General features: G+C 41.8%; 1 protein-coding gene across 3 annotated transcripts in view; it reads left to right on the top strand.

The window, feature by feature from the left end:
• The first annotated feature begins 6 nt into the window (after positions 1 to 6).
• POMT2 (protein O-mannosyltransferase 2) overlaps positions 7 to 14,711 on the top strand; it is a 32,493-nt gene continuing 17,788 nt past the window's right edge. For 2 of the 3 annotated variants that reach the window (XR_008966164.1, XR_008966163.1), the window contains exons 1-12: positions 52 to 109; positions 730 to 814; positions 1,604 to 1,708; positions 2,854 to 2,962; positions 3,814 to 3,922; positions 5,588 to 5,747; positions 8,295 to 8,401; positions 9,293 to 9,375; positions 10,430 to 10,539; positions 12,125 to 12,191; positions 12,967 to 13,039; positions 14,533 to 14,611. Coding sequence is in view for 1 of the 3 variants with exons in the window: in XM_057378735.1 (XP_057234718.1) it covers positions 755 to 814; positions 1,604 to 1,708; positions 2,854 to 2,962; positions 3,814 to 3,922; positions 5,588 to 5,747; positions 8,295 to 8,401; positions 9,293 to 9,375; positions 10,430 to 10,539; positions 12,125 to 12,191; positions 12,967 to 13,039; positions 14,533 to 14,611 (1,062 nt within the window). In the remaining 2 variants the exon portion in view is untranslated. Of the gene's footprint in view, positions 110 to 729; positions 815 to 1,603; positions 1,709 to 2,853; positions 2,963 to 3,813; positions 3,923 to 5,587; positions 5,748 to 8,294; positions 8,402 to 9,292; positions 9,376 to 10,429; positions 10,540 to 12,124; positions 12,192 to 12,966; positions 13,040 to 14,532; positions 14,612 to 14,711 lie in introns of all 3 variants that reach the window. The other variant, XM_057378735.1, reaches the window with a different exon arrangement.

Raw genomic sequence — 14,711 nt, 5'->3', positions numbered from 1 at the left:
CGGTGCGTCCCGCCCCGCCCGCCGCCACCCGCCCGGCCGCGCTGGCCCTCGTCACCCTCCTGAGCTTCGCCTCCCGCTTCCACCGCCTGCGGGAGCCGCCGCACGTCTGGTACGGGCCGGGCCGGGGCAGTGCCCCTCTCCGGCCGGGCACTGCCCGGGCCCCGGGGTGCGGGTGGGTGCGTATCCGCCTCCTCCGGGCCACAGCGGCCGGGACTGCGCCCTGATTCCGGCACGTCCCTTCCCCGCTCCGGCCTCGCCCGGCGCGGGAGGGATCCCTGTTTATCCCGGGCAGTTGGAGGGAGGGACCCTGGCACTGAGGGGCGCAGGGAAGCGCTGCACTCTCAGGCCAGCCCGSTCCGGCCCCTGCGCCGCTCCCGCTGCGGTAGGGACGTGCTGCTGTTTTGGGGTTTTGGGATCTGTGTGCAGCAGACTGACTTTTAAACCTCGCTAAGGTCGATTYGGAATCAAAAGGGCAAACCAGAAGTTTTGGAGTGATAATATCAAACTTTTAAAAAAAGAGCTTTCCTACAACGCCTAAAGTGCTTCCCATGATTTCCCACTGAGTGTAACACATTGTGTCATATGGAATGTATGGCAGTAAACCTCTGTATTATAAAAAGCATAAGTGAAAAGACCTTCATGGATTTTTAATTTTTTGTTCWTACTGTCTTCAGCATTACAGCAGGTTGGTTATTGTGGTTTGTGTTTTGTTTGGTGTGTTTTTTCCAGTTGGGATGAAACTCATTTTGGAAAGATGGGAAGTTACTACATTAATCGGACCTTCTTCTTTGATGTCCATCCCCCTTTGGGGAAGGTAAACTGCTTTTCTGTTCCATGTTTTAGAAGCCTTTAGAAGCCACAGGAGTGGGCCAATAGAAATCTGCCTCTGCCTTCTGGCCGAAAGATGTGATGAACAACGAAGTCTTTTCTAACTGTTGAAATCATAGCAATTTGCATTCTGTGTCTCGAGGCTCAACTTTTAACTTTCTGTGTTCACAAAAACGCTTCAAATATAAGAAAACCAGTGTTGCATGTTGGGTGTTTGAAAGGCTTGACATGAAAAAACCAATGTGACGGAGAGCATGTGTAATAGAAGCCTACATTTGAAAGGAAACAAACAATTCCATAACCTGTGAGTGAATGCCCATCACAAAGGACCCTGAGAACACTGATTTCCTATTCTGTAAATGATGAACTTGTTTTAGAAACAGTGTGTAGTGTGACTTAAGGTGCAGTCCTCCTGCCTTGTCAAGGTTATCTTCCTTTCCAGACTGAGTCTTCTGAAACTAAAGGGATAGGGAGCTAGGGGAGACTCTACAGAAACAGAATTCTCTCTGCTCAATTCCACACGTATTTTTCTTGAGCTTACAGTCATTCTTATAGGCTGTAGCCAAAATAATTCAGATTTTGCCTTTATAGACAAACGGCAATATGTACGCATGTGACTTCTGTAAATAAACTCTTTTTTGGATGATGTGTCTGAATTAAGTAGTTGTCCTCTGGATCAATATGGGTTCTATAAAAATCTTACCTGCTGCTAGCTTGGGTGCTTTTTCCTCCTGTGTGATTTCCCTGACCATTTTTTTTCACCTTTCCTCTTCAGATGCTGATTGGACTTGCTGGCTACCTTAGTGGATATGATGGTACATTTCCTTTCCAAAAGCCAGGGGATCGATATGAGCAGCACAACTATATAGGGATGAGAGGGGTAAGGCTCTGTGGGCTAGTATCAAGCTGGTTAGCTTTCCTGTGCCTTTCAATGCAGAGTGTTATGTCATAAGAACAGCTCTCCTTGGTCAGGTCAGAGGTCTTTGTAGCCTTGTGCCTTGTCTTTAAGCTCCTTTGAAAAGTGTTAGTGGTTCTATCGTGAATAAGTCTTAATGTCTGGCTGTGAGAGACCAGGTAAGAAATTAAGGTGAAAATTGAGGCCAACTCTTGCTGCTAATTAGTGAGATTACACTGCTCCATGGGATATATGTCTTGCCTGTTTTTCAAAGCAAGCATTGCTGAGCTTAAGATTCTCTCTCTCCATTGTGCCTGGCTAATTTTYTGGGGAGCCAAGGACATCAAAAAGGCAGGATCATCCCCTGGCACTTGCAGTTTGCCACCACTAGTGACACTGAGCTGAGTATGCTGTTGGAGCCTGGGACAGTGGGGCAGAATTCAGAGTTTTATTCTATCTGAAAACTCAGTCTGTACTGCTGTCTAGGAAGACCAGGATAACTGACAACAGATAACACAAGTCAAAAGGAGAAGGAGTGGCCAATTGTTGCTACCTAGAAAGAAAAAAGAAAACTGGGAAGGCATTTTTTCGTAGTTTAGTCTCCAGAAGCTCATGGGTTTAGATTTCCCTGAGCCAAAGATGGGAGAGGTGCTAGAAGTAGACATTGAAGGGAATAACTGTTACTGTGGTCTTGCTGTCTTTTGTTTTGATTTCTGCCCTTTTTCCTTCAACTATCCTTGTTTTCATTTGTGTTGGGGAGGGGAATCTGGTCTGCTAAAGAATTAAGGAACATATATATGTRTTTTGTTCATAGATTCATGATCTAGTATCTGGGTATAAAAAAGTTGGGTGTAGTGGATCTGTAGTGCATCTRCTTGACACATCCTTTAACGAATATCTGATTCATAACTGTATGATTGACTGTTGTTACTGACATTTCTGCAGAASAGAGTAAGCCTCTGTCCTCTGAACATTGTCTTTGTTCAACTGGCTTTTGTCCAATATTCTCTGTGACTCGGTTCAGCCGCTGCATCGCCTCCTGTTGTAGATGTGGGAGATGAAGGAAAGGAAAGGGTGCTCTTGTTCACTGTAGGTGGGGTTATAACTTCTCCCATGATCTTTTCCTGCAGTTCTGTGCATTCCTTGGCTCCTGCCTGGTTCCCTTGGCCTACCTCACAGTGTTGGAGCTGTCAAAATCACTGCCAGCAGCCTTACTCACAGGTTTCATCCTTATTTTTGGTAGGTGTTCCTGCTACAGCAAAAATGAGTATCTAAGCTGTTCAGATAATTTAATTTCTCGATTATCATGTGTTATCTAACTAAGAGATATGTGGATTAATGAGAGACTTTCTCAAAAGCAAAGTAATTCTACTTCATATGTGAGGCTTTTAATTGGTTGGTGGTCCCCTTGAGAACTTTACAGTCTTATTTAGTTCGTAGGTACTTCCATTATTTGCATAACCACAATATTGGGTTAGGTTTCACCTTATAAAAATATTTAGAAGATGGATGGTCAGGAATGATTTTGCYTGCTTGTGAGATATTGATGTTTCCCATATAAATTACAAAAATGTTAAACAGCCTCTGCATTACTTTAGAAGTGTTCACAATAAGAAATGAATAAAGTTCCTTGTTGAATTGAGCCAAGTGGAGAAATTGACTCCTTGCAAATGGAGTTACCCAAATAGGGGTTTTGTGAGGACACATAGGTATTAAGGCACAAAGACTTAAGATATTGAAGCCATATTAATTTTTATAGGTACTATCTGAAAGATGACTTCTCCTGTAGCATCCTCTGGCACCGTGGTGGTTCCTTGGGTAGATCATTGCTGGCTGTAATCCTCTCCATCTGAACATGTTAGCAGCATTTTCCAAATGGTCTMTCACAGATACTGCTGTCCTTCCTGTTTTTTGGTTTCTTTTTTTTTCTAATTGTTACCCAGGTAGAAGTTGAAATATYGTAATCTCCTCCAGTTTCTAAAATTTCTCTTCTTCTTGTCTTGACTACAGTGAGGAAACTRAATTTCCACAATCTTAGATTCACTTTGGAGCTGCAAGCCTTTTTGACATTGCTGTGTGTCTCTTTGCAGATACAGGCTGTATTACCTTGTCCCAGTATATTCTGCTGGATCCCATTCTGATGTTCTTCCTCATGGGAGCTGTTCTGAGTATGGTGAAATGTAACAGCTGTGCAGACAGGTAAGATATGGATGATAATTTTGTTAAATCAAAGGTATTCAACTTTCACGTGGTTAAAGTAATATCTGCCATTGGCGATGTGTGACTAGCTGAAGCAAGATTATTTCTGGAAACGTGAAGCTGAATATGACTGTTGGTAGGGGAGAGAAATTTTTACTATAAGGGCTTGTGTAGCTGGGGAGAAAGTATTGTGACTGGCATACACTGAGAGAGTCCTAAATAGATTATTTTAGCATGAGAGGAAATGTCATCAGAAATAGTTTATGCAGTTTATGGAACTGCAAATCTGGAGCCAGAAGGTTAAAGCTTTCTAAAACTTGACTGGAAAAAAATAAAGGACAACATGGATCAGAGAAGGAGGAATGAAGGATAGTTGTAGCATATTCAAGGCCTTGGTCCTTAATGGCAAAATACTGCTGTCTTAAACTTTACTTTGTKTTCAGGCCAGAGAAACACATCTTGTCTAATATGGTAAGCACATATAAAAATCCTGCTSTCTCAGGGAAATAGTGTCATTTGTTTGGTTTAGAGAAATTGCTACAAAAACTTAGAGAGAAGTCTAGCCAGGATGATTCTGAGTAAAGTAGTCAAGTTGCTGGATAGGATATTTCTGTAACCTGTCCAGAGGGGGATGGTGATTTATGGGTATTGGGATATGTCAAAAAGCTTCTTTGTGACTGGGCTGTGCAGAGTAGTTTCCTTGCAATGCATTCTGAATTCAAAGACATAAAAACTCAAAGTACTGTGTTATAGATGAGCAACTTTTATTTCATGAAACATTCAAGAACTGATCATATCAATCTTAGTGTCATGTGGCTGCAATGCAGCTTGTAGCATCATGTCGGGCTATCCAAGGCCGTCCTTATCTACAGCACATTACCCAGGGAGTGCAAGCACTAAATTACAGGGCAGTGCTTGATCAGCTCTGTGTGCCTTGACCTGAATTTATTTTTCATATCTTAGAACTAATCCTGTTGTCAAAGTAGTTCATATTCTGCAAATTAAAAGGCAACTCTAGCACTTGTGTTGCTTAGCAGGTCATGGGGATTTTGTCTAGTTAAAATGAAAGCGTCAAGGCATTAGGAGTCAGTAGGAAAAGGTTTTTAAATTCTGCTGTCATTTTTTCTCTTCTCTCTTCTGTGGTATAATTTTATATCAACTTACAATTTGTCTGCTTTTTGCTGCAGCTTTTGTTTGTGCTTTGGATAGTTGTTTTCCACTAAGACTTTCTTGCTTTAGTATGGGTGGCTGCTCTTTGTCTCTTGTTCCTCCCCATGCCCCTAACTTTCTGAGAGAAGTAAACTTGCACTTGTGGAGCAAAATTCTTGTTTCTGTTCTCAGAACTTCCATGTAGTCAGACTTTCTTCACACTAGTATTATACTTGGTGTCTCTGTTTCCATCCTTAAGTGGGAGATCTAGTGGGTTGCCCTGGCTCAAGTGTATCTGAAGCCTGTATTAAGGCTTCACAAGCCTGTGTCTGAAACCAGTGTCCTTGTATGATTCTGAACTAAATGAAAAAATAATTTTTCTTCTCTTCATGGTCTCCTGAGAAGGTGGACTCTAATTTTGTGGGGYAACTGATTSGTTGTTTATTTTTGTGATCACAGGCTGCCCATTTATGTAGCCATCATTTTATTTACTGACATGCTGTACTGGTCCTGCAGGCCATTTTCTGCCTCCTGGTGGTTCTGGCTGAGTCTGACCGGTGTGAACCTTGCTGGAGCAATGGGGGTAAAATTTGTTGGCCTTTTTGTAGTCCTCTTGGTTGGCCTGAACACAATCTATGACCTATGGGACTTGCTGGGGAACCTCAGCCTGTCACTGGTGAGTTTCGAAGATTTTTCTTTATTTTAAGGGTTTCTTTGTTTTGTTTGCTTTGTACCCAAAAAGGGAGTACCCAAAAAGGGATACTCKGTCTGCGGCAAAGAGGGGCATCTGATATGGTTTATGAAAAATAGAGATTAAGGCTACTGAAAAAACTATTGGCAGACTTTTGAAAAAAACCGAACACCCTTATATTAGCAGGACATAATGTCATAAGAGCACAGTAGAAAGACTGTTACTTTTTTCCTGAGAGAAACTGCTACCATTCCAGCTGGATGGATTTTCAGTCTAAGCTAAAAATCCTCGTTGAGAATGGCTTTACAGTGGCCCAGAGCAAGATGTTGTCCAACACTGTTGCATGACCTTCCAAGGAGTATGTGCTACCTGGCAGACAGGCATGTCTTGCAGCACTTAGTTTGCATAAGCAGCGTGAGCTCAGGCTCTTGTTGTGAGTAAGGGGGCATAAACTGCCCAGCAGGAGCATGCAGGGCAGCACGAGTCATACATATGCTCTGCAACTTGCAGTATCTATAGCCAGTCCAGAGGATGAAGACAGCCATAGCCTGCTTGATTTCACACACATTTAGTTCTTCTAAGCCCTAAAAAAAATTGCTAGTGGGTATGGGTGTCCTGGTCTAATATATTCTGTGTTTGTGGATTGTGAAATTTGCTATTTGGAGAAATACCTTGATATACCATTTGCTGCCTTGCAAGCAGCARGAAGACAAATTCTTCAGTTGTGTCTTTTAAAAGGTGTTCACCACTTGTCTCAGCCTCTTCAGAAGCTTGAAAATTCTATTACTTTCACTTACTGTTTTTGTCTCGTTTGTCTTGTAAACAGTGGGGGCATGGTGAGACTTTTTCAATTCCTGCTGTGTRATTTGTTTTCATTTGATTAATGTGAATCAGTATGGGCTGCAAAGATTCAATGTTCCAACTCTGGAGAAACACTTCTTGAGCAGAATCAGTTAATTGCATTTGAAATGGAACAAATCCATCATGTCTAAGCTTTCTGCCAGCAGACGGCTGCACAGTGATTTCATTTGTGCTGCTGGCACCAAAGGCAGCAAAGCCCCAAGTGTTAGAATATGTAAAGAAATTTCCTCCAGAAGGTGGATGCTTTCTGAATAGCTATTTGGCAACCTTGGTGCTTGAGGAGAGGGAAAAAAAAAGGTGAGGATTAAACTCCTGAAAGTCTGAATAACTTATCTCTGCATTTGTTGGGAAGCTACTCATGATTATTTACATGCAATTTTTTTGAGACTAAGTTGATTTCTAGAATTCTCAGCTTATGCTAGTCCACTGTCCTGGTTTGCTCACTGCTGTCTTTCACATGCACTTTCTTTTTTTGACTTTGCATTGAAGTCTTCAGTTAAAGAAAAGAAAACCTTTTCATGAATATTGAAACCTTTTAAAATAGRGACCTGGACATTAGTTCATGTGCCTCTTCTGCTTATATTCGGTTATGTACCATTAATCAGCATTTCTCCAAGGGTCCAGTAGCTATTAAGCATTCTGCTAAAGTTCTTGAGCTGAACAACTCTTTCCTTTGTTGACTTCAGTGAGTTTTGCAATGTGTCCAGCTTTTTCTATTACTTCTGAATTAATTGGTTCTGGTATTAAGGGATGGAGAATGATAAGCTTAATKATTATATGATAGGTATCATGTTAAAAACGTATAGAGAATAGCAAGTGCATCTGCTTTCATCCACTTTGAAGTTGGTGTGGGCATTTAGCAAACAGTTTTTGCTATTTGATTTTTTTCTTCTCCCTCAGCTATTTATTATCTACCCTCTATTTTACMTTATTTACTCTACTACCAGCGGTGTCAGTAGAATGTGAAAATGTAATAGCTTCTTGGGCATCTGTTTACAAACCACATTTTCAATTGGTTGAAATAAAATATTTTGCTTTCATGTTGAGACAGCTGAAGAACAGGTTTTGCTGCTGACTTTTCTGTAGCTTCTGGCTGAGCAGCACTAGAAGTTGCAGTGTGAGAGCTTCCATGCTAAGCAAGGTGATTTCTGTGAGTGAAGGGTATCTAGGTCCCCAAGAAGTGCTGGTTACATTCACATTTGCATAGACTTAATTGGGGGAGCAAATTTTCATTTTCCCTCTTGCTTAACTTTGGTAGTTACTATTTGGGAAGCCATCTCTGCTGTGATTTTGGGTCAAAATGTGTACTATGGATAAACAAGTTAAGGTCCTTGCTTTCAGAGTATTTTCAGTGGGAGCTGCCCAACCTCCTTYGCCAATCTTAGGGATGCTCAGCACTTTGGAACACTAAACTCTCCAATTGCCTGGTTTTGTCTTTTTTCCCACAACTCTAAAATTTCAAGGTACCACAACTCCAGCTTTTGGAAATACACAGCAAGGTCTGTCTCAGCTTTTACCTCTCTCCAGGCCTTTCTGAAGTAATTCTGCAGCCTGGTGAGCTTTCTTGCACAGCAAGTTCCATCTATAGGACTGCTGCTCAGAATCTTGTGAAATAAGGAGTGGTGTTGTTCCTGAAGCTGCACTGTTTAATCCAGGTTGTGTTTGTTACAGGTCATGTTTGGGAAACATTTACTGGCTCGTGTACTCTGCCTCATTGTGCTCCCGTTGGCCCTCTACACGGCAATGTTTGCTGTTCATTTTGCAGTGTTAAATAAAAGGTATTTCACARTGTTTTCTCCAGAAGAAGAATTACTTGTCTTTACTTTGAATTAAAGGTTATTGATTGTATAGTCCTCCACTTTCAGTGTCAGAAGCACAGCCACAAGCTGTGTCTTTGTTCAATTGCCTTCCCCAACTCTCTGGCCAAGCTGGCAGTGAAATTGAATTTGATCTTGAGACTTTCTGAAATGCCAAGCAAGTAACCTAACCAAATGTCTGTCTCCTTTTTCCTCCTGTCTTTCCARGTTCTGAAAATGTCTCAACTCTATTCTTTGTCTCTTTATAATTAAAAAAAAAAAAGTAATTACATTACTGAAAAATGGCTGTAATTAAAGAAGTCTTGAGTGTGCCTGAAGGGAGGGCTCTTTTCTGAAAGCTTGCAACCAAGGGGTGCTTTTCACAAGGAAAGAGCACAACAGCTAGTAAAATGGCCAAGTAATGTTTTCCATATGCCAGCATTAAAAAAATGAGGTGAATAAGCATTTCACTGTAAAAAAAGAATAGAAAAAGAAATCTTTTATTTTTCAGTAAAGTCGACTGCTCTTACCACTAACCTCTCMGCAGAGAAAGGCTTTATGATATCTGTCCTGACAGTGGGTCAGTTTATTTATTGTAAGAACACCTCCAAAGACAGTTCTGGTGCTTTGTGCACTGCCAGCATATATATTTTTGTGACCTCAAGCCCTTGCAACTTTGGACAATTTCGTGCAAGACTGTCTCCATCTTATTAGAGAAGTGTGCCTCTGAGGGAACTGCACCCATTCTTACTCTTCTTCTGATGCTCAGTCTGGTTTTATAATCTTCCTTCTGTAAAAAACAGAGCATGACAGAGGTTTGTATGCCTGTTTAGTGAGACTTAGAATTGTCACATTCTTTGCTTTCTTTTCTAGTGGTCCTGGGGATGGTTTCTTCAGTTCGGCATTTCAGTCCCAGCTGATTGGGAACAATCTTCATAATGTCTCCATTCCAGAGCGTGAGTGTCCAAATGAATAAACCACTCTGAGTGTTGTCAGTGTACATGGGAGCTTAAATAAAAGCAGTGTCTCCTGTGACTCAGTGCAGGACAGYGTGGATTATGCCTTCCATGGTCAAGGTCTGATCCATCCTATTCATCTGTGCAGTTTTATGTACTGGCAGAAAGAAAAAGCACCATGTTCAGTGTATGGTCACTAACTGTTTCATCATATTCCATCTAGAGGGAAAGATGCCATTGTGAGGGTTTTCACTCATATGCATTCATCGTGTTATTCTTTGGTTCATTATTGCTTGAGACAACAAATAGATGTTTGTCTTGTTCATCTTAGATTTGTAGGTTTCACATGGGGGATTTGTTTCCAAAATATGTGTAAATGGAAGCTATCAACTTTTGTGACACAGTGTGCCATTGGTCCAGCTGTGTTGTATTCAGAATGCACCTGAATTTAGCGAAAAGATGGCTCTGTGGTTATTCCCTAATCCTCAGATTGGTGAGGCACTACTGAGCCTTTAATATAGTTTAGCTTTATGGTTACTTCAGCTTTTTGCTGGTTGTCCCCTGCTCCAGAGCTGATCTGTGAGAGCATCAGGTCTGTTCTCCAAGGCTGAGTTCTGTCATTTGTGTTGGGGGACTAGGAGAGGAGATGTCTTAAGCCAGGGTATCAGTTCTGCTATCCAGTAGCTGAGCTTGCCTCCCTTTCCTCTTTTATTGCTGTAGGAGTCAGCAGTGTTTTAATTTGACTGTATACTCTTAGGGAAAGCTATCTCAAAACTCTCATTATGAAATTGCATACAAAAGAATGCCTTAGCACTTCTGTTTATGTTAAAACTCAGTGGAKAGTTTTAAGTGTTTCAGTCAAATGTTATGTAACAGTTTCCCTGAATMCTAGATAATGATGGGAAATATGAACCCTGTGGAGTAATGTGTCAAACAGGAAACAAACTTCCATCAAAACAATGGAGAATGCATGCCTAATCGAGCACTGCAGACTAGCTGGGGGAGATACAGGAGAGCTGCCTTACATCTTTTTTTCTCCTTTCTTCTCATGCAGATTTGGCATATGGGTCTGTGGTCACAATGAAGAACCTTCGGATGGCAGGGGGATACCTTCACTCCCACTGGCACCTCTACCCGGAGGGCGTTGGGGCTCGCCAGCAGCAGGTTGGTGTGCTGTGATAGTGTTGCCTGTGACTACAACCATTGACTTAACACCCTTTGCATTTCGCATTAGGGGCCATTGTGGCAGGAGCTATGTGTTTACTCAGCATCTGTTACCCTCTGAGTACCACAGCTGTGCACAGTACCACAGTACCACAGCTGGGCTTGGAACTGACTGAAAAGGAGGCTTGAGGAGAGCCTGCCACATTGCAGTGATGGAGTGACATACARTAACAAGGCTTTGCTGTAACAGCAAGATCACCCTCCATAAATGGAGTCCAAGAGGACTTCAGAATAGTCTTCCATAATGAAAGTTACCTCAAGGAAGGCTGTAAAACTTACATATAAAACAAATATGTTATCTTACAGGTTTTCTGGCTGTATATTAAAAGCAAGAGAATAGAACTGCTGTGTGTTGTTTTTACTTCAGTCACTGGCCTCTGTGACCTTAACACGAATTCCTCTCCTTTGTGACTTTCTTCCTTCATCTGTTACCAAAGAATTTGTAATGCTTTGCTCATTAAATTAGATACTGTACGTTTGTATGCTAATGTAGTCATTATGGAAACTATCTGAACTAAGGGCTTCTCATTAAATGATTAAGCAGTAAGTGAAAGTAGAAATCAGAAACCATACAACTGTCGGTAATTAGGAAGTACAAAAATTAAGTGGATTTCTTATTTTTGTCCATCATCATCAAGCTTCACAAATCTTTGCTGCTTCTGCACTTTTCTCAAGATGTATTCTGCAGTTCGATTATTAGTGTCTAAAAATTGTTCTGAGCTCCTTGAGAAAAAGTTGCCAGAGAAACACAAGTGTTTGGTTTTTAACTCCCTTCTGTCTCTGTGGTGAGGAGGAAGTTTTCAGAAGTGACAACTTTGCCTCAATCTTTTTTTCCTGCTGCTTGTCACAATCAGAATTTCTAATACTCTAACATGACATMAATGTTGATTACAGTATAGGGAGTCGTCTTGCCGAACTAGCTCAAGCACAGGCAGAATTCAAGTGCAGAGCATACTTTATGAAACTAAGAGCAGGGAAGGGCAATTTGGGAGTGGGGCTGAGCAGCCTGGCAAGGATTAGCTGTGTAGSATGTGCAGCTGTAACAGGTGATCCCTGAATGCTTACCTTGCCTGGATCTTTTGGCAGAAATATTATGGTTGTCACAGTCAGCCTGTTGTCGCAGATCTCTGCTGTCTGCAAAGCCAAGGCTKCTTCCATCTTCTGCTTCAGATAGTGGTCAGTGATTTTTCAAGAGTTCAGGTTTGGATATCCTGTTTTTGCAGAAGGAGCCTCTGAAACAGGGTGAGAGGAGGTCAGACTGTGTTTGGAGGCTGTTCCCCATGGCTCATGTGAAGTTTCATGAAGTTTAGTGCTTGTGAGTGCAGGCCATACACTGGCTAAGAGGTGGCATCTGGGTTAAGGAGTGGCCTGTAACTGACTTCCTAGGGGGCACTGTCATAACAGTAATCCCAAGATTTCTATAGTGTTGGTGCATTCATTTGGGGCTTTGATTTGTTGGTGAATGTGTGTCTGCTACCACCAGCCTTTTTCTTGTTTGGTAAAATAGTTCATCCTGTCATTTCAGGTTACTGCCTACTTACATAAAGATTTGAATAACCTGTGGATTATAAAGAAACATGATTCAGATACAGGTAACAAATACCAGTAAAGTATATATAACTGCTGCTTGTGTTTTTCACATAAATATTGTGAGTYCCTTCCAGGGCAGAGTATCCTTCATGGATATGAGGGGGCGAGGAGAAAGAACAAGAGGAAGTTGTCTCCATCTTGATTTACATTATGTGTGCCTGTGTTTTGGTTCTTCTCCAGATTGTATGGCTGAAGTAAATAGGCTTTTCTTAGCTGACGGTTGCATTGAAAAATTTTCAGTTGTGCAGGGCTGCAAATAACAGCAGAGAGGAAATTAGTCTGAACTCAGTTATTATTTTTTGCAATCTGTTATTGTGGCTGGGTGTCTTGGGGAGTTGGGTCCTGTTACAGTCTGGTACATTGTGTTTGACATGATTGTTTGGGACCAGATAGGAGTACTGAATGTGATGATCTATGGTTTGTGTAGAAAGCTGTTGGTTTAGAGTATTATGCAGTATATGTAGTTGAGACATGCTTGGTCTGGCAGCTTCCTTTTTTTTTACCTGACACATATGTATATAAAAATTAACAGAAACTGTCTAARCAACAAAAAATATAAGTAATGTAGATGTATAAGAAAAATAACAATCAGTGTTGCAAGTATTATTTATAGTTCACATTTTTTGCAGTAGCTCACAGGGTTAGAGTCTAGATCACTGTTTTACACTAGGTTTAGAGTCAACACAAATTTGTTTGCTTTATTATCTGCTTGAGCAAAAAGCTTTTTAAGACCCTGGTAAAGTTCATCAGTGATATGATTAATTTGTTTTCCTTCAGCAGATCTGTCTGATCCCTCAAGCCCTGTGGAGTTTGTGAGGCATGGAGATATTATTCGTTTGGAACATAAAGAGTAAGGATGATTTCTGGGATTCAAAGAGATTGTGTGATTGAATAGARCTGCTGGGAGCCTTGTCCTGCTGGAGACTGTAATTAGATGGGCATAAGCAGCCAGTGTGACAGAGGTGTCTGTATATCTGAATTTCCAGTGTGAAGTTTGTAGAGTTGTTCTTCTATGGTTTATGTTTTGAAAGGTGTCTATTAAATGAGAAACTTTTAACAGAAACATACAACTTCATTAGGAGCACTTACTTAAGCAGCAGGAGGATTTGTTCAGTTGTGTGAGGTCTGATAATCAGGGTAACGCTTCCAGAGAAGCAGTTTCGAAACCCTCGTTCTGTTGCCTGCCTCCATGCTGAATTTTCTAGGCRTATAGAGTATAGGTTTTTTGTCAGTGTACTGCAAGAATCCTATTCCTATGTTCATAGGCAGTATCCACCCGCTGAAGTTCTCAACAGCACTGAGAGCGTAGCAGTTAAACACTTTGAATGAAAGTGGAAGCTGGTCCCTTCCCTTTCCTTTCGGCAGAGAATACCTAAGAGGAAGCAGGGGAACTATTGTGACTTGATACACTGTCTAATCTAATGTCACTGTACTAAAATGCTCTGTGCTTTCACAGCTTTGATTTAACAGAACCTCTAAACTTGTGAGCCAGGAAATCACGACAYGTTGTATTCAGTATGGCAAATGCACAAATCATTGATTAGATTTCCAAAATTATTATAAGACTATTTTTTAAAATTTTGAATTTCGGACTTTACTATATGTAATATGGTAGTGAGGAGTACAGAATCTTGATCAGGCAAGATGTGTGAAGTCCTGCTTAGGTGTCCGGCGCGGGAGGTGCGCGGGCGGCGCTGCTGGCAGGGTCTGGCAGTGGTGCTGGGGGCTGGCGTGTGGCGCGTCCTGCGGGACAGTGGGGTCCCTGCGGGTCCGGGTGGCAGCGGTGGCTGGGTGCTGGCACAGGGGCTTTGCCAAGGACTGGTGGGCTATGGCCGGGTTTCTCTCCTTGCCTCAGCTGGCAGTCCCTGCCAGAGTGGGAAGCTCTTTGTGCTCAATGGTAGCCACTGATTTCCCTCTAACTGGTACAAKTTTTCCCCTCAAATGCAAAATTGATAATCACAAAAAGGCCAGGATCTTGCTTTTCTTCTTACTTTCTTCTTCTTTTCTTTGTCACACTTACACTGTTAATTAAAAAAAAATGAACCCAGAGCAAAACAAAACTAACCTCTTTTCCTTTTGGAGGTGGTAGACTGTAGTTTGAGGGTTGGATTTATTCATGCTGTCATCCTTTTCCGTCACTGTCCAGTGTGGCATAAACTCAGAGTCACACACTGGGAAGTGACAGTTTCCCTCCATGTCCCCCATCCTGTTAGGGCTGCATCCTGCCATGCCCTCAGCTGGAATTCAGTGGTTCGAGTACTGGCAGATCTCTGAATGGCTCAAACCAATGTTCTTACCACAAATTGACAAGATTCAAAGGTTTGTCTTTTAATTTCATTCCAGAACTTCTAGAAATCTGCACAGTCACCAGCATGAGGCTCCCCTGACAAGGAAGCATTTTCAGGTCACTGGCTATGGAATAGTAAGTGAAGGCAAGATAAAATAAATGCTCCTTCTTTTGGGGAGAGTTCATATCATGCCAAGGGGATTTATTGCTGCTTGTTTTAGCTTGTTAGGCGGGG

This window comes from Malurus melanocephalus, unplaced genomic scaffold (genome assembly GCF_030028575.1).
Source record: "Malurus melanocephalus ecotype Western Australia unplaced genomic scaffold, MMel_1.1 scaffold_0, whole genome shotgun sequence".
In the NCBI taxonomy this organism is placed as follows: Eukaryota; Metazoa; Chordata; class Aves; order Passeriformes; family Maluridae; genus Malurus; species Malurus melanocephalus.
The sequence above is the reverse complement of the archived record's forward strand: the minus strand, read 5'-3'. Positions and strand labels throughout refer to the sequence as shown.